This window comes from Passer montanus, unplaced genomic scaffold, assembly GCF_014805655.1.
Source record: "Passer montanus isolate IOZ18808 unplaced genomic scaffold, ASM1480565v1 scaffold22, whole genome shotgun sequence".
Classification (NCBI taxonomy): domain Eukaryota; kingdom Metazoa; phylum Chordata; class Aves; order Passeriformes; family Passeridae; genus Passer; species Passer montanus.
In genome coordinates this window covers 13,021,009-13,047,343 of record NW_024366815.1, presented here as the reverse complement: position 1 = coordinate 13,047,343, position 26,335 = coordinate 13,021,009, and the positions used below count along the sequence as shown (strand labels likewise).

General features: G+C 37.3%; 2 protein-coding genes across 2 annotated transcripts in view; both read right to left on the bottom strand.

Annotated features, from left to right (window-relative positions):
- ARSB (arylsulfatase B) overlaps positions 1-4,790 on the bottom strand; it is a 62,127-nt gene extending 57,337 nt beyond the window's left edge. The window contains exons 1-2 of the mRNA XM_039709952.1: positions 4,604-4,790; positions 1,730-1,916 (exon numbers count right to left, since the gene is read on the bottom strand). Coding sequence (XP_039565886.1) covers positions 1,730-1,805 — 76 coding nt within the window. The 5' untranslated portion in view covers positions 1,806-1,916; positions 4,604-4,790. The remainder of the gene's footprint in view (positions 1-1,729; positions 1,917-4,603) is intronic.
- A 5,042-nt stretch (positions 4,791-9,832) lies between these two features.
- The window catches only part of DMGDH (dimethylglycine dehydrogenase), a 39,867-nt gene continuing 23,364 nt past the window's right edge, over positions 9,833-26,335 (bottom strand). The window contains exons 11-16 of the mRNA XM_039709880.1: positions 25,109-25,239; positions 23,381-23,598; positions 22,336-22,493; positions 21,042-21,101; positions 11,340-11,474; positions 9,833-10,587 (exon numbers count right to left, since the gene is read on the bottom strand). Coding sequence (XP_039565814.1) covers positions 10,372-10,587; positions 11,340-11,474; positions 21,042-21,101; positions 22,336-22,493; positions 23,381-23,598; positions 25,109-25,239 — 918 coding nt within the window. The 3' untranslated portion in view covers positions 9,833-10,371. The remainder of the gene's footprint in view (positions 10,588-11,339; positions 11,475-21,041; positions 21,102-22,335; positions 22,494-23,380; positions 23,599-25,108; positions 25,240-26,335) is intronic.

Sequence of the window (26,335 nt, the reverse complement as noted above, 5' to 3'; positions counted from 1 at the left end):
TCCTGCATGTATAGATTTGCTCCTACCTAGGGCTAGCCTGTTAGGCATGCAGAACCTTTGTGTTTTAGCAGGCACAAATAAAACTTTTCAAAATCAAAATATCTGAATCTCAAAAATTACATTTGAAATTAGATTTTAGATTTCTCCCCCAATATGCTGAAAAAAAAATACAGTCTTATGTTCTGAAAAGGAAACAAAACAAAACAAAAACCCAAAACAAAAACAAACAAAGAAAAAAAACACCAAAACCTCGGGACAAAAATCCAGCTAGTAATTTCTGCAAACACAAATGTACAGAAACAATGAAGTTATCTTAAATAATATACAAATGTCTACTATATTTTTAGGAGAGTAAAATGGTTAATGTTTCAAAAGATGAAGTGATTTTATAGGCAGATTGCTTTGCATTTGAGTACATTGCATCAATGTACTGAAATGCACATGTTGCATTTTTTCCATTTTGAATGTCCACTGGGCAACACTGCATCAAGTGTGCCACGGAATCAAACACCCCTAATCATAATGGATTCCTACTGGAATCACATGAACACTGTAGGATATAAAACCACTATATCCTCTGAAAAATAATGTCACACTGGGCACCCAAAAACCATACCCAGAGCCAGCCTGTCCTCAGGCTCCTGCATTAAAAGCCTGCTCAGTCCCAGGGTGAGATTTCACAAGGAACAGCAGCGTATCTACACCCATTCCAACAAAGAGATCCCAAGCTCCTGTGAAGGGATGGGAGAAAGCACAAATGCTTAAGCAATGAGAGGCATTATATTCCAATCCACATAAATTTGCTCAATTCAGTTGTGAAACCATGGCCCTGAGCTCCCAGAAGAGTGAAACGAAGCAAACTATCTAAGGGAACAGTTGTTCCCACCTCATGTGTGGATGAGCATAGCTTATAAAAGGCATACATACAGCACAGTCACACTCTCCACTTAAGCTGCAGGTTAGACAAGAGCAATGTGGGCTTCTGCATTGAAATGAACTATTTTGAAATTCATCATTCAAGGAAAGTGTCTCAAAAACAACCAAGTGGATATGGACCTCTTTGAGCTCAGTGCTGTGCAGAATGAGATGTACAGATGTACATGAGACAGCCCAAGTCATGCAACATCCATGACACCTGTGCAAAACTAATAAATGTGGAACTGATCCTGGGACAGGAGCCCAGGCTACACTTGGAACAATAAACAATGTATAGCTACAAATTGCTGTGCAAGTAATGCACTCAATCAAGCAAGTCTACTGTTTAGCCTGACAGCTTCAGTTCCTAACTTGTGAGTTTTTGGATACTACTTTATAGAGGCTTTCACACCAACTCACCACCAGCTCTGGAACACCAAAGCTACACAAACAAACTGGCTGTAACCCCCATTCCCTGTTCTCCTGTGCTGCTGCAGGTAGGAGACAGAGTATTTGGAGTAAAAAGTTAACTCTGGGAAGGAGGGAGGGGTGAGGGAAAATGGTAAGAGAGAAATACTTTACTTGGAGCCACACAGTAATTCTGATACTTTGTTCAGTCAGCTGTAAAGCTTGAGCATACATTTAAGGCATTATTATACTTAAAGCAGTGATACTTTGGAAATGTGCATATCTAGGTATGGCTTTACTTAGAAATCAACAGTAAATCCACTGCTGTTACAAGAATGGGGCAGTTTGGCAGTTTCTCATCCTTTTCAACACTGCATTTATTGCCCATATTGAATTAAACCATTACCAAAGTAAGTGTCAAATCCTCTGCGGGTTGGAAGGCATTCTTTTCTGTACATCCCCAAATGCCACTTCCCCACCATATGAGTAACATATCCCGCTTCTTGAAGCAGCTCTGGAAGGAGTTTCTCATCCAGTGGCAGACAGCTGGGCTGGCATGGCCAAATTATCTGGTGTTGTAAACCTGTGTGGATCTAGCAGAGAAAAGAAGTGTGAGAGATCACTTACAATGCAGCCCACAGGTTAATTTATAAGCAGGCCAAAAAAGAAGCACAGCTGCATTAGAAATTAGCATTTTTAGGGGCTCTTCATTTTACCAATGTACCACTGAAGATGATGAGGAAGCTGCAGGATGGAGGGCTGGGGTTGCATGGAGGAAAACAAGAAAATAGCACTGCAAGAGTTAACATCTTCCCAGACATAAATTAAGCACAATTTAAAAAAACTCTGAAACAAACCAACTCAAAACAAACAAAAACCAAACAAACACACACAAAGCCTTTTATGCTTTTAGCTAGAAATCTAACAGGTAAGAATTCTGTTTGAAGTCCAGGGACTTCTCAAGATGGAGTGAGACATTTCAAATGGGATTGAAATGGGCAAAAATGCACATGGCAGGTGAATCTATCAAGCTTTTGCCTGGATCAGAGATCAGTCACTGGAGGAAAGGTCAATAAAAGAAAAATAGTTTTCTGTTACTCTTCTAAATGTACATTATATATACACACTTGTGTATTTATTTGCATGGTTTAAATGAGTACAAGCATATAGAAAGCATTTGAATCTGGGGATGACACAAGCTTCACACTGACTAGATCTGATATTCAATAGTTCTACTAAAGTTTCTACTCTTACTAAGTTGTGAATTTTGTATTTGTTCACGAAACTATCACTGATAACAATATTTTGAGTAGTATATCACACTTGATATAAGAAACCTCCTCAGTGACTGACATTATAAGCTGACTTTTGTCAACTTCTCTGTCTTCTCCACAATCAAAAAGGCACTTCCCTAAACCCAGGCCTGCCAATATATGTATACAATTATACATGTCTTCTTTAAATATTTCTAGCAATCTGTGTGTGTCAAAGCACAAAGTCTCCAACATCCCCTGGAGCAGATGACACCAGATTTTATGACTGCGCTAAGCACACCAGTGTAGCAAGCTGTATGACTAACTTTGAAAGAATTGCTTTGAAATTTAGCAACTCTCTGAACTAACTTTTAAAACAAATAAGCCTTGATCTTAGGCAACTGGGAGAAGCCCTTTTCTAAAGGGCCTATTACTTTGTCATTTTCTTTGAACAAGGAGATTCCAAAAATTAAATTATAGTATAGTTTTATTCTATATAAAATATTTAAAATACTTTAAAGTGCTTTATTACAGAAAGCATGAATGTACAAATCGCACAAACTAGCAAAGCATTGTAATTTCTTGCAATGTATCTGGAAAATTAGAAAAAGGACAAGGAGGCAATTATAAAAAAAAAATCTATAGCTATCATAGACCAATACCATTGATTTTCTTTTAGACAGATTGCAAGGTGACTACCAAAGTTTCAGCTCCAGATTTAGGTTACTTTCTCAAGTTTCTAAGTAACTATTAATCATATCGATGGACACAACAATTTTTAAAAAGATCCCACATATTTTCTGCATAACATAATTATTTGCTGCATAATTGCTGCTGCACAGAATGCCTCCACTATTAAAAAAAATAAATTACTTCAGTTTTCTAATATTATTTCACACAGTTGCAACATGGTCAACATTAAGATAATTGAATTTTCAAGCCAGATGTATGGCATTAATTTAAATACAGACTGAACTATAGGTATTTTCAATGTTCACTTTTAAGATGTGATGCAGCAGTGGCCGCTTTCTCAGAGTGCACTTTCAGATTATGAACTGTATTTTAAAAATATTCACTATGAAAAAATATTTTAGGTTATTTAACAGAACAACGTCAAGGGTTGGTAAAGATAATGTAAATTGCTTTTTCCTATTCATCATTATTCATTCTTGGACTTTTCAGGAACGAGACAAATGTTGCTTGGAAAGAGTGTCACCTAGAACAACGTTCCTGCAAGAAGAGACAGCATTCACTAATACAGGATAACACTTATTTTCTTTCACTCAGAGCAGTTTATTTGGCAATCACTATGGTTAGCATGGATGTGCAGGACTTCTTGAGACACAGGGGAAGTTTCTGAAACAAATTTAACCCTTTGAGAGTTTCTTTCTTCGGTCTATGCTGTGTGTCCATACTTTCTTTCCCACCCCCCACTCCCCATGTTTTTTGCCAAAATTGCAAAAAGGATGGGAAAGGGTAAAATTATATCGGTATTACAAAGCCCAAATCTTGCACCTGTACAACTGGGAAAAAAAAAGTGGGAAAATCAGGAAACTACTACGAACTATTTAGAGTAATGACCACTCTGTGCCCACTCCATCGAGGAGCGCAGAACATCACCTCCTGTACCAGGTGGAGGTGAATGTACAGCTCGTGACGCACGTGGGCGCTGCACTGGAAACATGCAGCAACAACTGAACAAGTAATGCCCATCTGCTTCTGTCTGCGTCTCACCCGCGCTGTCCAGTGAAAAAATATCCAACAAGCAGGCGAATAGGGAAAAAATATTTTCCACGACAGGCTGCCGTGCCTATTAATCCAACCGAAGCACAGAGGGCACCTCGGCTTCTCTGGAGAACAATTTGCACTGATTCCACGTCTACTTTACTGCCGAGCTCGCCAGGCGAAGTTTGCCGCTTCAGAGCAGCTGGTTTCCGCAGCGCAGCGGCACAGAGACCCGGCAAGCCCCAGCGCACGGGGGCTGCCGAAGCGAGCCGGGAGCACCCGGGCCTGGCAGCCCGCCCTACCTGGTAGCGGCCCGAGAGGAGCTGGCTGCGGGACGGCGTGCACAGCGGCTGGGTGTAGTAGCGCTCCAGCCGCACGCCGCCCGCGCCCAGCGCGTCCAGCCGCGGCGTGCGGATGGCAGAGCCGTGCCAGCCCACGTCGCCCCAGCCCAGGTCGTCGGCCAGCACCAGCACGAGGCCCGCCGAGCGAGCGCGCGGCCCGGGGGCGGAGCCGGGAGAGCAGGGCGGGGCTCGGGCCCGCTGAGGGAGCGCTGGGGGCGGCGTGCGGGGGGGTGCGGGCGGTGCGGCTTTACACCGATGGGTTTTGGTATTAGCTTAAAAAGGAAATTGAAAATATTTTGCCGGTGTTTTCAACGTATGAGACCCGCTGATGCTGGCGGTCTCTTCTAATTTTGTCTTGCTTCAACTCCTATGTTAAACACCCGGTTCAAACCTCGGAGCCATTCCCAGGGGAGCTATGTGCAGGCTTGTGTCTCAAATCATCTGTGGTTTTAAAGTCCTGTCCATAATGTTGACTGAAGTCAGTGCAACATTATGAGGACAGGACAGAGTGCATTCTCGTAAAATTATCTGGACTGTTACTTGTGCCTTCATAGCGGCTCATCCGTCTTTTACACTGCTGGGCTATAGAGCTTGCTCTGTGTGTCAGCACAGTAAGGCAGCTGCAGCACTCACACGGCCTTGCTGCTGGCCAGTGTGCAGGACAGGGAAAAACAAGCTGCAACCATCACTGAGATGCAGCTGAGCTGAGCGAGGCGGCGATTATTCCTGTTGGAGAAACTCTCCTGTCAGCATCAGCTGCTAGTGCACACACGCTCACCCCCACACAGAGAGAGAGACCCATGTGTCTGCCCTCCCCCTTCAACCCCCAGACCCCTGCAAAATCATAAGCAGCCCGTGATTTTTCTCTCCATTTTGTCCATTCAGATGAGAAGCCTAGAACGAGGTCTGGCTGTAAGATGGTGCTTGTGACTGTTACAGTGTAGGAAGGAAGTGAACTAACACAGAAGCAGAAATAGCAGCAATTTCAACAGGGCTGTTTCTTCAAGCCATGTAATTGCCTAAAGCAATATTGCAATCCACCTTAGTTATAATCTTGATGTGAAATCTAAGAGAGTGAAAGGACAGAAATAGCTGTCAACTATGGTCAAGTTTGTTCATCCATGGAATATGCATAAATTTCAGCGGCCAGTGGAAGATCAACCATATATTTCCCATTCAGTTAGAATGGTAAATATGTGTATTCCCAAGTTTATATAGCCATTTGGTAACAGGCAAGAACAATCCACATTAAAATTTGTTTTTTCTCAGTTAGAAAGCCAAATATTGAGTATACTGGTCTCCTGACTATTTCCTGACAAGTTTCTGCAGGAAAAAAGTTCCTGCTTGTTTTAGTGGGATCTAGTAGATAAACCTATGAAGCTACCAGGTTGGGTTTCTTAAAATCCCACAGGTTTCCCTGCTGGTTTGAAAACAGCAGCTATGATGAGTGATCTCAGCTTTTTTTCTGCAATGAGAATGTACTACAGTCTACAGTCAGGACTGGAACGAGAAGCAACAGTACTGTCCTAAAGTCAGTTTTCTTCAAAGTAAATTCCAGGATTACTAACAAACTGGTGTGTGACTAAAAGTAGTATTTTCCTTCTTGAAATGTGATTCATACTGTTCAAAAGCTGCAAGGTTCCATTTTCTCTTGTTTCTAGTTCAGATCCCACGACCAGTCTCAAATGTCTCACTGAACTATTTCTTTTTCTAACATCTTCCGTGTCTTTTTTACAGGTTTGAAGTTTCATTCAAGTTTTAGTCTCTCAAAGTAAGTACTTTGAAAATCTGCACAGTGCTGGTGAAACCAGAAAATTTGAAACAAAATTAATAATTTCTATTCACCTTTCATATTTTCAAAGTTATCATGGTGTTCAAATGTAGCTGAATTCATACTTTCTTGTAGAGAAGCATAAAGAGTTATGTACTGGTTATCCCATGTCACTAGAACTGGATAACCTTGTTGCCTGACCATAGTTAGAACATTGGATTGAACTGTTTTAAATGTATACTGCAGGTACTGCACAGTCACAGTCTGAATGTTGCTGCCTGTTATGTTTTCTAGGATTTTTGGCTTTTTATTTATTTCATTACTACTTGAGAGAATTGGAACCCCAATCAGAAAAATCTATTTCTCTCAGACAGTATTCTCTCGAATCAAAAGAATAAATCCAGGAAATGGTCTATGTTTAGTCTCTTACATTTCAGTTTGTCTTTTCTGAGTTTGGGGTTGAATAATCTGGATGTTGCTTTGGGATCAGTGATTAAAAAAGTCATTAGCATGTCACATAAGGTTACAGTATCAGTGTGAATTTATTATGCTGTAAAAAGCATGAACTGGATTCTTTTTGCCATAGCATATGGAAACTTGGAAAAAAATTAAAATGGTAATAGCAGCATCTACTCTGCTGTGCAAAAACTCTGGAGATGGAAAAATACAGGAAAATGGCAAACAAAACTGTTTGAGAAAACTGCTTTTTACATACCCTGATTTGATGATTTCAGAAAATTTCCTAGATGACTGTCATTTTTCCACCTTATTGCAGATGTGTCTCCTCTGTTAGCTAATGAGGTTAAGACTCTAAAGAAGTCCCTACCAATCTTACTACACTGTTTGATTGGTTAGAAGCCTTCTCAAAACTCAATACAATACTTAAACATTCTTGCTCTTATTCACTTCCTCTTGCTGTGTCTTGGCACAAGTATAGGCAACACCATATCTCAATCTGTAACGAAGGAAGTGACAGGAATATACAATAGCTGCTGAACACTTCCCCCACCTCATTTTTTCGTGGTTTTGTACGTTTTTAAAAAAATAACTTTAAAGGATTGACTTGACAGGATTGACCCTGTATGTTGGCATTATTTGTAAACCTTTGTCTTGATACTGTTTCATTTATCCGTGCTGTGCAGAATGCAATGTTGAGCTGTTCTGATGAATATTCAGTAAGCTGACGTGGGTATCAGAGCAGTTAAAAGAAGCCAAGTCAAGTAGGAAGCACTTTCAAACATTGCTATCACAGCTACAGCACCTCTAATTCTCAGCAATCCGTGCTACTTCTGATGTCTCTGCTCCTGAATTCATTCTCAAAGAGAAAGCACAAGCATTCTTAAGATGTAACAGAGAGCAACAAGATATTTAATTTGCCTTACATGTGGTCAGCGATGAATCAGAAGTTGTTTTAATCTTGTAAATTGACTGCAAGAAAGAAACTATATTGCCTAGACCAAGAAACATTGTTAGCTTATCTAAATCTTGCAATTAAATGAAACTTAGAACCATGGAATACGCTGATTGAATTGAAAGGACCCACAAGGCTCATTGAGTCCAGCTCCTGGCCTTGCACAGGACAACCCCAAGAATCACCCTGATTGAATTGGAAAGGACCCACAAGGCTCATTGAGTCCAGCTCCTGGGCTTGCACAAGACAACCCCAAGAATCACTCTCTGTGCCTGAAAGCATTGTCCAAACACTCTTTGAACTCTGACAAATTTAGTGCCATGATCATTTCCCTGCGGAACATGCTCCAGTGCCTAAAAACCCTGTGGGTGAAGAGCCTTTTCAAAACATCCAACCTAAACCTTCTCCAACTAGGCTTCAGGCCATTCCCTCAGGTTCTGTCACCAGCCACCACAGAGAGGAAATCAGTGTCTGTCCCTCACGATGAAGTTGTGACCTCAGCCACTCCTCATACAGCTTTTATTATTGGCCAGGTGTGACTTGGGTCACAAGACCTGTCAGTGAGAAAGCCCCAAAGAAATCAGTGTCTGGGCTTGTATAACACTACACTGTAAGATGAGCAAAGTCTGCATCAGCTGCACGTAGATATTAGGGGCTGGGAGGTTACAGCTGGAAATGCAGTACAAGCTGCTGGAGGGTACAGGTTCTGAGTTCACTTGACTGTAGGAATGGTATCTGCTATTCATTACTCTTTGCTCAGGCTGCAGAAAGCCTGTCCCTTCTGCAGTCAGATTGATCCAGCTGACGTATTAATCTTTCTTCTGAGTCAGAAAAGGAGTTACAAACCTGATTCTAACTGTCGGGCTGGGAGATGGAGGCATTGTGGGAACACTTTTGGCATAGCAAAGCTAATTAGGAAAGTACAGATGTCTCAGAGTAACTGTTACACTACACTCCAGGATGTGGTGTCTAGTGAATTTGCATAATCTTGGGAAATACTGAAATTTAAAACTATGTTTCTAAGCATTGTTCTTTTTCTCCAGTCTAAATAAAACCATATAACATTGTGCTGTACTTCAGATTTCTCAAATGCTTACAGAGTCACAGTGGTTAAGTGCCTCATTACAAATAATGTTATCTTTAGAAAAAGCAACATTTTGATGGTTCAGCACAATAGAACTGAATCACTTATGAAAGTGTTGCAGAGAATAATTTCTGAATGGATTTTTTCACTCAAGATAGTATGACATTCAAACCTGGCAGAACTCATATATTTAATTTTGACCTGCTTTATAAAAGACATTCAAAACAGCACAATGTAATGTCAGCTTACTTTATCAAGAGTGAGTGTTCATTACTCAAATTGTGTTTCTCCTGGTAGATACTATTTATACATTTGCTTCTTTGCTGAAGATTTAGAGGCACCAACTCTCTTGAAGAAAGTGCATTTTGAACATGGTTTATACATACTTTGAAAACATGCACCTATAGCCTAAAGGACAGCATTACTGAGCTGGAACTTTTAACATTGTTATTCAAGAGAATTGTTCAGAATATTATTGAACTCCAAATGAGTGTTTTATTAATTTAGTGTGTTCCCATCATACACACTATCCCAATGCTGCTTACTTGGGTTATAGAATATTTAACACTCAATAAAGCTCTTTTACTGTGAATTTAATTATATATTTTCATTGTTAATATTTCTATGGAATAATATATGGCTCATACTGTTGTTTTAATCTATGATTAACAGTAAGAAAAGACTGACCATCTCTGGGGACTATCTAGTGGTTCAGATTTAATATAGTAAATCTTTAAGCTGTGTTCAGAAATTGAGTAATAATAGTGTTTGTTATAGCATATTATATGTAACATGCCAGATGATTTTGTAAAATAGTGAAGAATGGGCTTCCTACAACTGTTTCATTGAGAAGAACTAGATTTTGGTCTTCTATGAGAATTTCTGCCATGCTGACATGCAGAGAAAAAAATGCTCAGAGTTCAGTTTACCTTTAGTAATGCCTTTATTATTTTAATGGTTAATGATATGTCTTTCAAGTGTTTATGAAGTATTCTGTGTAGAACTAGTGACATGATTTTATGGTAAGCTTGCTATTCGTGTGTAAAGAAGACACGATAAACCACTTTACCTCAAGGGCAGGTAAAGGAGGAACTGTGAGTGTGAGGGAGGGGGAGGAATTTGCTATTGGACAGAATCAAGAGCACACTTCTCATATGGATTAACGCAGATCTGTTAGCCAATGTGGGAGCAAGCTGAATCAGTGATGTGCTCATTCCCTGCCACTGTGCTCAAGCACTACTGGGAAGCAGAACAGATGGCAGCTCATCAGCTCTGCTCAGTTCTCTAATGTGAACAGTGCACACAGGGAATTAGAAGTAATGCCATTGAATTTCTCACTTATGTATGGCAATGAAGATTTTGAGTTTAGTAATTCGAATATGTGAGTAGTTTAATTCTCTTAATTATATGCATATTAATAGCAATTTTTCCTACTGCACAATTTGCTGTATCCCCATCTGTGTTTATATTTTAGGACTTTCACCCTTTCTCTTAAGGCGCATCCTTGTTGGTTCAGTCAGCACCAGTGGCTCCTCTATAACGGTTGCTGGATAATTTTTACCTAAAAGTTCAACTTCCAATTTCTGTCCAACTTTGCTGAGTTCCATGGGAACATATGCGAAAGCTAGACTCTTCTGAGCTCCATAGCTGAAACATCCAGATGTGGTATTGCCAATAACCTGGAAAAAACCAAAACCAATTGTATTTATTCTCAAGATGCAGTGGATTTTCTGGGAAAAAAAAAAACCTAACAAACAAAAAACCAAAAACAAAGCAGCAAAAAGAAACCAAAAAACAAACCAAAACCAGACAACCAACCGAACTAAAAAAAAACACCAAACCCCAGCCAACAACCCAAACAACCAGACATCTCACATTTTGGTTTATAGACTTCAGACATCATGCAAGTTTCAAATGTGTCAGGCAGTTCATAATATTCTCAACAGAGACTAACACCACCTGAAACTGGGAAGTTCTTGCTTCTTAAAAAAATACCCTGTTCTTATTATGTTTAATTAAGTTTTCACTGGAACATATACAATACACATGCATATGTTTATTATCTATAACAATTTAACTGCTACTGAATATTTCAACACAATCTGTGAAGTGTGGAGCCCCAAACTTTGCTGTTTAATTTCTTTTGAGGAGCAGAAGTGTTTTCTTAGAACAGCAGTGAACTTGCAGAAGAAAAGAATGGATGACAATACATTAGTCTGTTCTAGCCCTATTTTCAGTGACTTGACAGCATTTCACATCTTCTCTGTAGGTATTTAGTCTTTACTTCTTGCTTGAAGATTAGTGTGTTTATCATAGCTTCAAATTATTCTGTGCCAGTAAAATACAAATAATGCATTCACACTTGAAACACCAAGATTCTGTTCATGGAGAATTAAGACTGATTTTTTGCAACATGAACTATAGTCCTTGCCTTGCCATTGTGCCACACGCTTTCATTTCCCTCTGGATCAACATTATCTGTTTCCAGGGTGAGATATACCAGCCGTCGTTTGAGCCCCTTTTCTTTAATCTGCCTCAGTGCTTCTTTTCCTGTAAAGTCTGCTGCCTGAAAAAATACAAGATAATGATGATATATGCTTATTTGGGTTCTCCAATATGTTTAGAGATATAAATATTTACATGTATCTTAATGTTTTTGCCCATCACATGAGTATATTGTATGAAATGTAGATGAAATCAAATCTTTAGCAGACAGTATATCTTGTATCTTGGTATTTTTATACTAGTACATTATATTATATACATACATTATATTATATAATATATATTATATATTTATTCTGCATATTCATTTTCCTAGATCCATAATTCCAATGTAGTGGAAACACATACATACTGAGCTGTGGTAAAGACTATCTGCCCAGTTAAGGTTGTAAGCCAGAAGACTGTACATCATTTCAGTGTCTATGAGAAGAGGTGAATTCCAATGCCCAGATCCTAAAGTCTGGGCCTTGCTCTGTCAACACGCTTCCTTTTGAAGCCATCATCAAAATATGACAGTAACCTGTCAGTATTCCATTTTGACATCTCTGCCAGGCTGCGCAGCTGGCAGTTTACTCCATACTCTTGTTTTAAAGTAGGCACATTTTGTTCCCTTATTGACCATTTTATAGGATAACACAGCATGTTTTGTAAAGAATACTGCTATTTTCTGGAGTTCCCTTTTTCAGCCTGCTTAGAAAGGTACAAGCAGATTCTCATATTTTCAGAAGACTGCACAAATGAGTGACTAGTATGGGGTAGTCACGGGCAAGTTTCAGAACCCTCAAGGATCTATAGGGCAGTATTTACTGTATCTGATCACACTGAGCTGATTCTATCACAGGAACATTTAGGTAGAAAAGAGCCTCTAAGCTCATTGAGTGCAATCTTTCCCCAATCACTGCCTTGTTAACTACAGCATAGCATGAAGTGTCAAGTCCAGTTCTTTCTTGAACATCTCCAGGGATGGTGACTCTACCACCTCCCTGGACAGGCCTTTCCAATGCTTAACAACCCTTCCCATGAAGAAATTCTTCATGATGTCCATTTTTTCTCCTATGGCATTGGTCAGACAGAACAGAAGAATTGTATTCAAACTAAATTACCAAACACACATGCGCCTCCCCAGGGGCAGAAATATAACAGCAGTTACAAAGGCCTCTAGCTTTCCAGTCTTTGCTTCACTAGCAGGGAAAGCCATTTTAAGGCATCTTAGGTCTGAAGAAGGAATTATATTAATTTGATGAGTGTTTCAGGGAAAAGAAATGAAATATTGTTGAAGTCTTCAAAAATACTATTTCTGGTAATGTTCTTTAATTTCAGTAGAGAATTATTGCACTGTCAGAATTACAAGCAACATGTACTTGGAATAGATATTATACAGTTAGTTCATGTGTTCCTGTATTTCTTGAGGTCCACATAAATCCATGTGTAGGCTCAGAAGACATTATTTAAGTGATGAAGAGTTTTGCACTATGAAAGGCTAGGATCTGTAAGCAGTTGTGAAAAACAGCTTATGAATCACTTAAGGAGCAGTTAGTCTGAAAATCAAGGTGGTTCAACTGGGGATAAAGCCGATACTGCACATAAAGATCAGAGCTGACACTCTTTGGAGGAAAAAAAGCATGAAATACAGCTCAGATCAGAAAAAAGACTGTGAGGATTCATTTTGGAATATGTCAAGATGCAGCTGCAAAATATAAAGCAAAGATCTAAAACCAGAGAATAACCAGCTACTGGTAGTTCCCTCTCACTTTTCTACTACATGGTGAGTGCAACTCTACGAAACTCTACAAACTAGAAATGCAAATAAGACTGTATACCAGAGCACAGCTCACAGACTAAAATCCGCTGCATAACAAAGAGAAATACCAAGAAGTAAACATTCTACAGCGATACCTAGCACTGAATCAATTCCTCCCTATTCATGCTAATGTAATGTCAGGTATTTAATCACATGGAATGTCACTGTGGAACTAAACGCAAGTATTCAAATGCAATGTTATATGCCCTAGGTATGGAAACCACAAGCAGATAGCAGGCTTTAGAATCTATCTAAGCATGGATTGTTTTTTGCCTGTTGCTTGCAGATGCAAAATGAAATCCTTTCCCAATTCATTCTAACTGGGCCAAGCTTTTGGCCACCTGGAATAAACCACTACATAGCTATTATGCTAACTGAAGAGGCATATGGGGGATTTAATGTAAAGGGCTTGTTCTTTGCTATCTTCTGTTCATTGAAGATGAAGAATATTCCAGTCTTCTTAGAATGATAGCTTGGAAAAATAACCAGGACATAACCTAGAATTCAAACTCTACAAAATACATGCCTCTCATATACATACACACCTACTGCAAAAATGTGTGTATCTACATGTATAAATACATAAACAGATGCATACGTACATACATACATATTTGAACACTACATGAACATGCATAAAAATAGATGTGTATATATAATGCACAACTGCTGAAGCCTATATACACTTCTAAATATTTAAAGCACTGTCTTAAATTCCAACTATAGGAATTCAAGTAGTTCAGTTTACTTCTTTTACAGTTCTTGGCTACCCATGTCAATTTCACACTAATGTATTCCAACAATTATTCATTTTTATTTTTTAAGTGTATGTGCATGGGATTGTTTGTTCCAATCAAAACAGATTTTGTAAGCTGATGCTTTCAACCTCACTCTGGATATTTTTGGTAAAAAAATGCTTCCTCTTTCTAGGAGAAAAATAGTCAGTTTGCATACCGCTTCTATTTGCTTTATCTTGTCATACAAAATATAATACAAAAAATAATCCTACTTAAACCAGTATAACCTGATAAATTAATATTTAAAAAAGCCCCAAACCAACAAAACGAAAGAAAAATAACAGAAACAAATGAAAACACTACACAATTCCAGCCTTGAACAAATATCAAATTTAAAGCTGCTCTTCACTGTCAGAGTTAAAAAAAAAAATTACTTGACATGTAGGAACAATGTAAAATGTTTGTATGAGTTGAAGTAAAGACAATTCTAAAAAGCTAAGCTTAAAATAGAGAAGACTTTCCATTACTTTGGCAAGGAATTCCCAAAGCACTGGCAGATGTAATGGTTTTAACATAAAATAAAAACCCTTCTTAGACACCAAAGATAAAGACAATATCTCCTGTTTAGCTTCATTTAATTTGAGTGCAGTTCACCAGGTAAAAATATGGGCTGTTCTTTTTACTTGTGTGTTAGATAAGTTTAGATAAAATTAAAATTAAAAATCATATCACAAAGACAAATCAGCCAAATTTTTAAAATAACACATAGCTAAAGGGATACTACTGATTAGTTCATCTATTAACATCCTGTATATACGTATTTGTCTTATCCTTCTTTAACAAGCTTTTACTTCTAAAAACCCTTCTTAGACACCAAAGATAAAGACAATATCTCCTGTTTAGCTTCATTTAATTTGAGTGCAGTTCACCAGGTAAAAATATGGGCTGTTCTTTTTACTTGTGTGTTAGATAAGTTTAGATAAAATTAAAATTAAAAATCATATCACAAAGACAAATCAGCCAAATTTTTAAAATAACACATAGCTAAAGGGATACTACTGATTAGTTCATCTATTAACATACTGTATATATGTGTCTTATCCTTCTTTAACAAGCTTTTATTTTGTGTTATTTGCCATGTGTTCAATAGCACAAGATAAACCCACTGTCTTTAAGAAAGAGTTTACAAGACAATAACCAAGGTGATTTTTTTATGCACAGTGAGATACCTTGAGGAGTTTAACTCACTGTGTTTCAAATGTACCTGGCTTTCGATGGCACCCCAATCCTAATTGTAACCCTCTGTAAAAACCTCTTCTAGTTCAAGGGAAGCAAAGGAATAGAAATTATATATAAGTCTTTCAAAAACTTTTTTTTCATGTTTTTCAGACTGTGCAGTTTATCAGAATTAAGTTGAAGTGTCTGAAAAGAAATATGCTATATCTGTTCAACAGTTAGATGCAACAAAAATATACAACTCTCTCAACAAGAAATTGCTGTAATTTATTCAGAATACCGTTTAGGACTGTGGGCATAGAGCCAAATTATGAACACAAAGCGACCCAACAGAGTAAGGCAGCACCAACAGCTGCTGTCATCTACTATAACCATAATGCTACAACACTCTGGAGGCAGCCTCTATACAGTATTTTGAAAATTTTCATAGCTAGATGCTCTTTAATTATTTCAGGGTAACATTCCAAGTGATATCTGCATATCTGCCTCACCAGCCTGATAAATGAAAACAATTTTTCTTCTCAGAGGGCAAATATTTGACAAGTTTCTTTTTCTGTAGCAAATCAAATTTGCAACTTACACCACACAAAAAATTTTTAAGGGAGGTGTCCACTTTGTATGTATGGCACCTGCACCAATCCATCTTTCATTCAATTCACCTAAACTCTTCTTGTATGCAGTCAGCTCTAGGAAGTTCATACAATGGAAACAACTGATTAATTACTGAATTATTTTGGCTAAAAATCCCTATCTAAGTGGGTGCTTATTCCTTTACATGGCCAAAGAAACACACAGAGAATCACACAGATGTACATTTTATACATATAACAAAATCTTTGCAGATTCTTTCTAACATGTTTCCTAACCTGTATAAATTTATGGAATATGTCCTCCATCTTCTGACCTACTGGACACCAAATGATATAATGATAGAATAGAGTTCCACTCATTCCTGAACTTCAGCTTGAATGGGTACAGGACTTAGGTGGAAAAGTACACTCAACAGGTTATAGGCATAAAAAATGGGATTGAAAGGAGGGGGAAGGGGAAGAAGTACCATGCCCCATCTCAAATTTTCTATCCATCACTCCATCCTTTCTCCTGTCCCCAGGCTCCTTAGCCCTTCTTCCATAAAGCCTCTGCTCTTTTTTTTTCCTCATCTCCCCTTTCTTGTGTGGAGTAAAGCTGGTATGGAACACAATCTTATTCCAGGTTATGGAGTGAAGTCAGTGACCACTATTGTAGTCATTCCTCTCAGAACAAAAGGGAAGCAAGCTGGAAAAGAGAAGCAAGGGCAGACAATGGCAATCAGGAGGAGCTGCAGGAATTCTTGAAGCTCAGGGTGTTCCACACCAAGACCATGGAAACACGAGTTGGACAGAAACAACTGAGGGGCACTTTTGGAGAGTGGTCAGGACAGAAAAAAATTACTAGAAAGAGGAGGGAATAAAACTGTAGATCTAAGCCTGTTATCAAAGGAATAAAAGGGTGGAGGCACATCCTTAGAACAGCTCATCCTTGTTTCCTGAGAGATAACATCTTACATATTGTTATGTTGGAGGATAGGTCACTACTCCAGGACTGGATCTTGTCATTCACTTACCTATATGAAGCTGAAAGGTGTGACAAAACTTCTATTCATAATGCATACCAAAGCAATTAAATACTCATGTGTCTAACAGGTGTAATAGTGAAAACCAGCAAATTTCTAAGTGAGAAAAAGAGATAGGACTTGTAGCCTGAGAGATGTGCTTTGACAATGATATTCAAGCAGCCACAGAGCAAGGATGGAGGAGATTAAATGCAATTAGTGATAAGCAGACAAGGAAAAAAACAAGAATCAAATTACAAATTGGTAATTTGTATTACCAATTTGCGTTGGTAATACAAAAAAAAAGGGAAGTAGGGGAAAGAAAACCCTAACCCTGGCAGAATAGACATAAGAAAAAAGAAGACATTCTGGATATAGAAAAATCTGGAAAGAAGTTTGGAATTAAGAACAAAAAACCTGCCCCAGTAAATAAAGAGGGCTGATGCGAAGAAACACTGCCTCAGAAAATAGTAGTTTCTTCTAGTGGAAACAGACAAAATATGAGTTAAGCACTTGGATCCTGACTTATAAGAGAACACTAGAGCAGAGTTCCAAAGGGTTTCCTTCATCTACTGAATTCCCTTCCCAAGCCACGGTGCTGTTCCCACGGTCTCTGTTTTTGCAGCAAGCACGACCAGGAGATGGCAGCCTTGGATTCAGCGACACAAGCGCAAACCCAACAACAGCCAACTGCGGACTTGGAACTCAGAAAAAACCTTCTGAAAGAATTAATTTCCGTGAGTTGGTATGAAGATTTTTCACTCTAACATCAAGTTTAATAGGGATCTCTGGTCCATTACAGTCAGGAGAAAAATAAGGCTATTTTAAGCATTCAGAAGTGATATCTTTGAGTACTCGAAAATCTGAGCAAGTACAAATGTATGGAACGGTATTAGTGGATGTGGACCAAAAAGAATTGCAGATTTCTTCCTTAATGAAGGAAGTACACTGCTTCTTTTTGTAGCAGAGTGCTTATCAATGAGATGAGGCTATGTAACAGCTATCTAACTAACTTACTAAAAGTAATTGAACAGCCAAAAAAAAGACAACAGGTATTAAAAAAACCTCAAACCACTCCTAACCTGGACAGAATTTTGTTGCAAAGTTGTGAAAGCATTTTATACTCTAAATTATAAATTGATCCTGTTAGTGTCCCTGCACTTTAATTAAATTGCAGCCCATCCTGCTCATCTGTACAAGGAAGCAACTAACACTAACATTAGTGAGACAGGGATTACCAAGCAGACTCTAGAGGAAACCACCTAGAACAAAGCCTCAGAGTTACTGACAAAAGGAAAGTTGCCACAGAAACCCTGTGGAAATGTGTTTACTAATTGTCGTGTTATAATTTAATACCCTGTGACGTGTTAAAGAAAGTCAGCTTCAGCTTTGAAGAGTTTTTCCTGTTATGCATGACAAAAAAATTACTAGTCTGTCTATACATGAAGATGATGCATACTAAACTTTCTAAACACAGAGACCATCATCATTTTATGAGGACTTTACATCTCTTCATATATATTCCCCAGATATATGAACGTCCTTTTGTAAAAATTAAAATTATTTTTGATCGTATTATCTTCACTGGCATCTGGCTCTTCATTCTTTTTAATCTGTTTAAGAAACTGTTTTCATTTTCCATGACATTTCACTCAAGATTCACTTATGCTGAAGTCTTTTCACAACAGTTTTGCGAGTATTTCAGCTGCTTGTTGCACAGTAAGAAGCACTCTAGTAATTAACTGAACAGTGCCTTTTGGTTCTAATTTACACAGAAATCAGCACTTTCCCCAGCTGGGTGCGCATGCTTAAAGAAATAATCTTTGTGTGGAGCTGAACAGGCCAAAATGTCAAAAAGAAGTATTTAAGTATCTGTTGCTTGTAATTTTTATCTCATCTACCCTTTTTGAGGGGAATGTTTCTGCAACAATAGAAACAGGTAACAAAATAGTGTTTGGCTTGTGTAGACTCACAGCTGCCTGTAAAGAATGGTGAGGTCTCTCCTATGCCAAATATGCCACAAAACCAGAGGCATGAAACTGGGACTCAAACTGCCAAGAAGCAGAGTAAATAATCTCACACTGCATTTCATGCTACAGTGTTCAGAGTGCTTCCAATAGCTGAATTAGCTCAGGTACCTCTGAAGTGTCAACATATAGTCACAACTGCCCTCATTTAAGTCAATAAAAAACATTGATTATTTCCTTTTTCTCGTTAGTTCAGCAAAACTGGCAGATGTTTCAGGCTGACACACTGCATTTCTGCGGGACATTCATTCATGCCCATTTGTCTACAATGTGAGTACCTGCTCTGGAGAACTTCTCCAACCCTGCCTTTCAACCATGCAGAGTGTGCAGAGCAACTAATGAATCAATTGCTTCTTGCACTTCAATGCTTTCCTATGATCTGCATGGGTATCTTGGCAAGCAACAGCTTTCCAACAGCTTTCCCTGCTTATGGCTGCTTTCCTACATAAACTAAAGGAAAGCAGAAAAAAAAGGAAAACAAACAGATGTATCAAAAGGAAATGGAAAGGAAAACAAGTAATAGTAACATTTTTTTTATTGCCTTCCCTGCAATTCTACTAATCTCTCCTCAAGATGAAAAGGCTTTGATTTGTAAATGCAGCTAAATCCTAATCTATACAATTCTGTATTTCCCTTGCATGTGTCATTTCCTCAGATTAAGGCAAAATTTTACTACCCAATGGGGAGAGCTGTAACTCCACTACATGTAGGAACTGCCATTTACATCCTTGGGAGCACCCTGCATCAATCCTGCATAGGTTGGAGACCTTTACCTTCTATAGACAGGTTTAACAGTGAGAGAAAAACACCTTCCTGAGACTGTTCTGTTACATTCAGTGAAATTGTCTCATAAATATAAAAGCATCCTTTTATGTTTAACATGCTTCTGTAATTTTTTCCTGTGCAAAGATTTTTTTTTTATTTAGAGCTGTAACTTAAAGTTCAGGATTCTTCTTATCAGTTCTACAGTGCCTCCATATAACAGGGCAAAAATATCAAGGACCATGTGTTATCTATTTATTACAATTTCAGGTATAAAGGGACCATAAATAATAACAGCTTTTTGCTGTAACACATTGCATCATTGTCAAGATTAAATGTTTTGCAGACATTTTTTTCTTCTTGAAAGAAGAAAAATATATATATTATATACTGTATTTATATTTATATACTGTAAATTTATATCCTTTAATTTACAAATTAATAATTGAAGCAAAAGATTAAGTCAGAAATAGCCTGTCATTTAGGACATATCACTTGCAATCTCAAGGATCAGATTTTTCATGTTAGAAACTTCAGATCCATTGTGCAGGCAACTACTGTTTGAGTTGATGGAGTAACTAATAGCAGGACATAGCTTTAGATCTGCACAGGACATGATTTCACCAGATTTCATGGTCCTCTATTTGACAGAGTTTAGACATTTGGTTTTTGTTTCATTTGGACCATGAAAGAGAATTACAAGCAATTTTTTGTATCTATTAGACTAAAACAGAATTTCAATTGCTAAAATATTAATACAAAAAAAAGTGAGGTTGCTAATTAGAGGAGATTGAGCAACATAATTTCTTTTTTATGGCACAGTTAAATTCAACTAGCTCCATTTTCTAACCTTCAAATCAGGTGAAAAGAAGTTATGCGCAGAGGGCCTCTTCAAAAATTTCATGAGCAACTAATTATTCTTTTAACCAGTGTACTAATTTAACTTACATTTAACTTATTGTTGTCAGTTGTCCCTAGCAGTTGTAAAAAATATACTTTTTTTCAGTAATTGTTGTAGCAGAGTGGTAGTCAGGGGAAAAAAAAATCTAGAGATACCTGCTTCAACAAGAATTAATAGGTTAGTAGAATATTATCACAATATGAACAGGTTTGTTCAACTTGTGTGTATACATGTGTGTGTGTGTGTGCGTGTGTGTGCACGCATGTATATGTACACACTATATGGTTACAAAAGTACATGACTAAAATTTCTCTCTAAAAATAAATCACATGGAGTTATTTTTCATGTAGACAACATTTAGCATTTGCAAATTTCTGATCTACTGTATAATTTTGATAGCAAGGAACATGGGGAAGATTTTTTTAAACAAGTTGCTACTTGTAAAGTAATTATAATTATAGTCATTGATTTACTAAATCTATTTTATTTTCCAGCTAATGGCATTTTTCATGTTCAAAGACTTAAGAAATAATCTTGGACGTAATAGAACATTTTGAAAATAGTAAGACATACCTTGTTTAGCTTTACAAAGTACTCCAGCCCAGCTTCCAATGGGTTAGTGTCACAGTTCATCTGTTAAAAGATATAAATTCACCATCCATACATTACGGACCATCACAGCTTTTGGACTGGGCATTATTCATTCTATACATCCTTCTATTTACTCCTGTGCCAAAGTCTTTCACACTGCACGCACAGCTTCTGTCTCAATACACTGCAAGCTTCCAACATAGGATTCATATAAGGTATCAATTAACACACCTAATGTGACATATAGATGTGTAAACCACTAATCTGAGTTTCCATATGCAAGGTAAGCACTTTTCAGAAAGAAATATGATTTTTCATCAAAGCAGAATGGAACCTCAGAAAACTGAGTAACTGAGGTATGCACAGCATTTGCAACACAGCAGAGTGGCTTAGCCAGAGAAGGAAATAAAACACAAAGCCAATTTCAGTCACCACCTTCCCATTCAGTGTAGGGGGAATAATTTCTTAAGAAGCACTTGAAGACAGAATGAAAATAACTATCACAGGGCAAACCAAAAGGACCCCTAAATTCCCACAGTTTCAACCTCTTGAGTTCTTTCATTTCCAAAGGAAAAATGTAAGGTGAAATGAAATTATACTGATTTACCCCAAATTCTCTAGGCCCTTGGCGTAGTTCTTTATTATGAGTGAGCAAATTCTGTAGGAACAAGGTAACGGGGAACAAAAAAGTTCCAAATACATTATGAAGCAAAAAAAATTTGCCTTTCATAGTTGTTAGAGAAATAAAAGATTTTGAGTACCTCTCAGCCAAACCTTTGATTCTAAAACATGAGAGCTCAGCAAAACCCTCATAATTTTGTTATACATAAGAGGAAAACCATCCATGAATCAAAATGAGTGTTTCTTTGCCAGCAGTGCAATGGAGTATACCACTTGTTTTTATTTAGAAAATCACCAGTAAGAAAGCAGCTTTTCCTGCTTGAGGAAAATTTTCTTTTCATGGTAAATTAAGAAAATTAAACAAATAACAGCTGCACTAACTCTGACTAAAAACTGCATAGTCATAACAAAATTAAAAAATAAAATTAAAAAACCCCACCAACACAACACCTCTCACCCCACAAAAAAAGCCAAAAAACAAAAACCAAAATAAACCCCAACAAACCAAACCAAACCAAACAAACAAAAAAAAAAAAAAACCCAAAAAACCAAAGAAAAACAAAAAAAAAAAAACCCAAATCTACCAAAAAACCAAAACCAAACCAAACAAACCCAAACTTCCAGAAAGAATAATAAAGAAGTTATATTTCCTGACCTCTGCTCCCCAGGCTCGGAAGCCCTTTTCCAGCCTCAACGTATTTAGAGCATATGTTCCAAAGTCATCAATTCCCTCTTTTTGGCCGGCTTCCATGATTGCACTGTAAAGAGGTACAGAATCTTCTTTTCTATGGTAGAGCTCCCAGCCCAATTCACCTTTTATACAAAAAAGATTAATATTTTAATCAGCTCAGTTAAATGATCCTAATAAATATATTCCTGTCCTTGGTCAAAAGTAAGGATCAATGCAGTTAGTGTTAATTCATACTCTAGGGTCAGTTCTATCATATAGCAAGTCTAATTCTAGCAAGAACTACCAGGATTTGTGCCCTACATCTTAAGCAGTGGTACTATTATTCAAATATGAACTGTTAACTGAAAACTGTGGGTAAAAAAACCTATCAAAATAACTGATAAGGAAAGGTCATGTAACAAAGTCACAAGGATAAATTAAGGACATTATGAACAGATGATGACTTGGCAAGTGAACAGCAAATGTAACTGAGTGTAAATAAGAATGAGTGTATTTAGCATATTTAGCACAACAGAAAGAGAATATGAATTGCAAGGACTTCAGCTGCTTCAGAATGCTCTCAATTCAGCCTATTACACTCAAAATTGATGTAAAAAGGAAAAATAAGTAACTGGGAAAGCCAAATACTAAGCACTATAGCATTACATTTTCAAGGCACATCACAAACACTAATATACGGTAATCCAAAACCAATTCTTGACGTTGGTTTTGCAGCAAATACCAAAGAGGTTATCAGAACTGGCCTTTTGTTCTGCAAAATAAATATTTACACTATAGGGTATTTCTAGAGAAAAAGGTCTTGGAAAACTCAGCACAGACCCTGACAATATCACATTTGAAAATCAATGTACTGTGATGCCTCCCACACTTAGATGCAGCAAATGTAAGATGCAGCAAACCTACTTCTCATTAATATATCACAAGACTTACTTTTCAACATAATTTTAGTGACATTTATTATTTAATTAATTGTCTTGTTCCTTAAGTGTATGTGTTTTCCATTGCTTACCTGTGTAAGATATCCTAATGGCAGTAACAGCAATATTGGAAAGTTTCAGATGTCTACACTGGAGAAACTTAAATGAAGCATCACTTAGGTCTTCATTTGTCAACTTCTGGAGGACCTGTCGTGCATATGGACCTGCTACACTAATGACTCCCATCTCATCTGTCATGTTTTCTATTTCAACCTTGTATCCACCTCTTGTTATTTTGTCTTCTATCCATCTGCATATAAAACATAACACCGATGTTACACTTCCTATGAAAAAACCTGAGTTTTATAAGATTTTACCAGGTGGGGTTTTTTTGTTAGCATTTCCCCAGCAGTTCCCAGTCCCCTACTCTCTAAAACCAACAAAACTATGTGCTACATTAGATAGACAAATCCATTGTTGATTTCTGGTGAGACACATACAGGAACACAGGCATCTGAGATACAGCCAGGAAAGAACAGCATTTAAATGGGTAGAACATTATTTTTAAGATAAGAGAAAGAAGTGATCTTCTACAATGACAACAGGTTTGGGCTTGGATCCACAATGTGTTAACAAGATGTTAACATACAGGAAGAGCAAGGAATAAACACTCTGAACATAAGAAATCTCAAAATAAATTTCTGTGACAACAGAAACGTTCAAGCAGGTTTGTTGCTTCCTGAATACAGCATTCAAACTATTGGCAGGAAATTAAGTTAGGATTTAATTAAAAACAACAGCTGCAAATTATCTTTCAGGAAGCTCAGAAAATAAATAAAATGGGTATATTTAAAAATCTTACGGAGTACTACATTTTTAAGCAGTATTGTAAGATCTCAGGCCTAGGTAAGTACCAAACAGGACTGCAGAAAATCTGTACAATTAAATACATTAGATCTGGCTCTGCTATTTGGTTTCTGAATGTGCCAGTGCTCACACCAATTCCTGTTATGAAACACTACATTATTCTTTGCCTGTTAGGGTAGTGAATTTCAATCTTTAATGTGTTGATTCATTTTGATTTACTGACTTGCCAGCAATCTCCAGTAAGAAGAGCACTAGAAATGTCAATTCCGATGCTCATCTATGAGAAGTAATTTAGTGAAGTCATCCTGCAACTGCTTGCTCTTTTCTTTTCTTTTCTTTTCTTTTCTTTTCTTTTCTTTTCTTTTCTTTTCTTTTCTTTTCTTTTCTTTTCTTTTCCTTTTCTTTTCTTTTCTTTTCTTTTCTTTTCTTTTCTTTTCTTTTCTTTTCTTTTCCTCCTCTCCTCTCCTCTCCTCTCCTCCTTGTGAAAAGAGATCAAAGCAGAAGACTCTACAACAGCATCAAGAAGACTGCACTGCCTATCTGTCTGGGCCAGGTCAGTGCCTCTGGGGTCATCTCTGTTAAGAGCCAATTTTCTTTTTTGCGTAAGAGAACACACTAGAAAGGAACAGCCGTGCTGTGTTACATCATGCAATGCCAAGACAAACAGGTTCAACAACAAAACAAGAATTACCTCCAATGAAGTATATTACATAACCGTTAGCAAGTTCTCCATCTTTTTACATCAGCAATAATCCAATACCCAACTGCTTATACTTCAGAATTCAAGTCAACCAAGTTTCTAAGAAACTAAAATCAATAAATAAGTAGAATTCTTGTGAACTTTGTGAAAAAATTGTTGAGTAATAATTGAGAATTTGGAGCTTACTAAAAATTTTTCTGTAGTAATGTGACTGTATAGCACTATGTACTTAATGCATAAAAAATACACTAACCTCAGATCATGGAGTTCTGATCCTGACCCAGTCACAAGCATGAATTCTCCAGGATACAGTTGAGAGACAGTTAGCTCAGCATAAACTTTTCCCCTTGGTGTTAACATATGGCTTATATTTGTGGAACCCACCTACAGAGTAAAATTTGTGATCATTAAGAACGCAAAATAAGACCTTTGAATTCTTAAACACCATTAACCATACAGTTATTTGTCTTCATTTGAAAAAAACAATTTTTTAATGTTTGCTCTGCTATGCCATAATAGAAGTGGAGAGATGTACATCTGGCCAATCTCAAGCTTTAAAGCAGAAACTTCACTTTTTCCTTTATAGACAAAATGGAAATTTTACAAATAAGTTAAATCAAGACCTTTATAAATATTTCCTAATTATGCATTACACAAGGCATTCTTAAGCTACATTTGTTTTCATCTAAATAAAAAAAATCTCCATGTAATTAACATGAATATTCTTTTTCAGTCCTGTGAATAAGGTTTTAGATCCCAAGAGAATAACATATGCTTTTCCCCTTACTATAAAGAAAGAAATATTGAGCTGGCTTATGCTTTTGTGGCTCTGATTTATGAATGCTTTTCTATTTTTTGTACTTGCTGACTATGAATCTATATGTCTGCACATTTAAATCAGATTCCGTATAGAAACTCAATCCCCCAGAGACAGAATTTCAAGTAACAGTTACTCAGTGACCATAAAACACATACATGTTCACATATATATCATCCATAGAAACGTGAATGTGCCATAGCTGTTGTGCTGGCCTGGTTCCAGAGTCAGAATTTAATCTCTCTGCTTTAATCATTCTGCTTTCACCAAAACTTGTTAATAACCCAGTCAGCAGCCAGATTCCATACAATGAACCAAGCAAGGAAAAACATATTTCAGATATTAAGAGTATTTTTCAGGCCTTATTATCAATTAATTCTGCCATAGTCATTTGCATATTACAGGCATACAGTTGAATTTCAGGACGTGATGCTGGTCACTCTTAATCCATTTGCAATACAAATATATCTCTGGTAACTCCACTGGATTATTTTATGATGGTGACAAGCATGAATGGGGCTAAAAGTCAGGCAGCTTAAATAAGAACAGCTCTGAATGTTGTATTTTGGACTCATAAACTGTACCTTGTGCTTTGCCACCTAACTTTCCCTTAGAATCGCTGATTAAACTCTGTATAAAGCACTTGGTTTGTTCTCATAATTT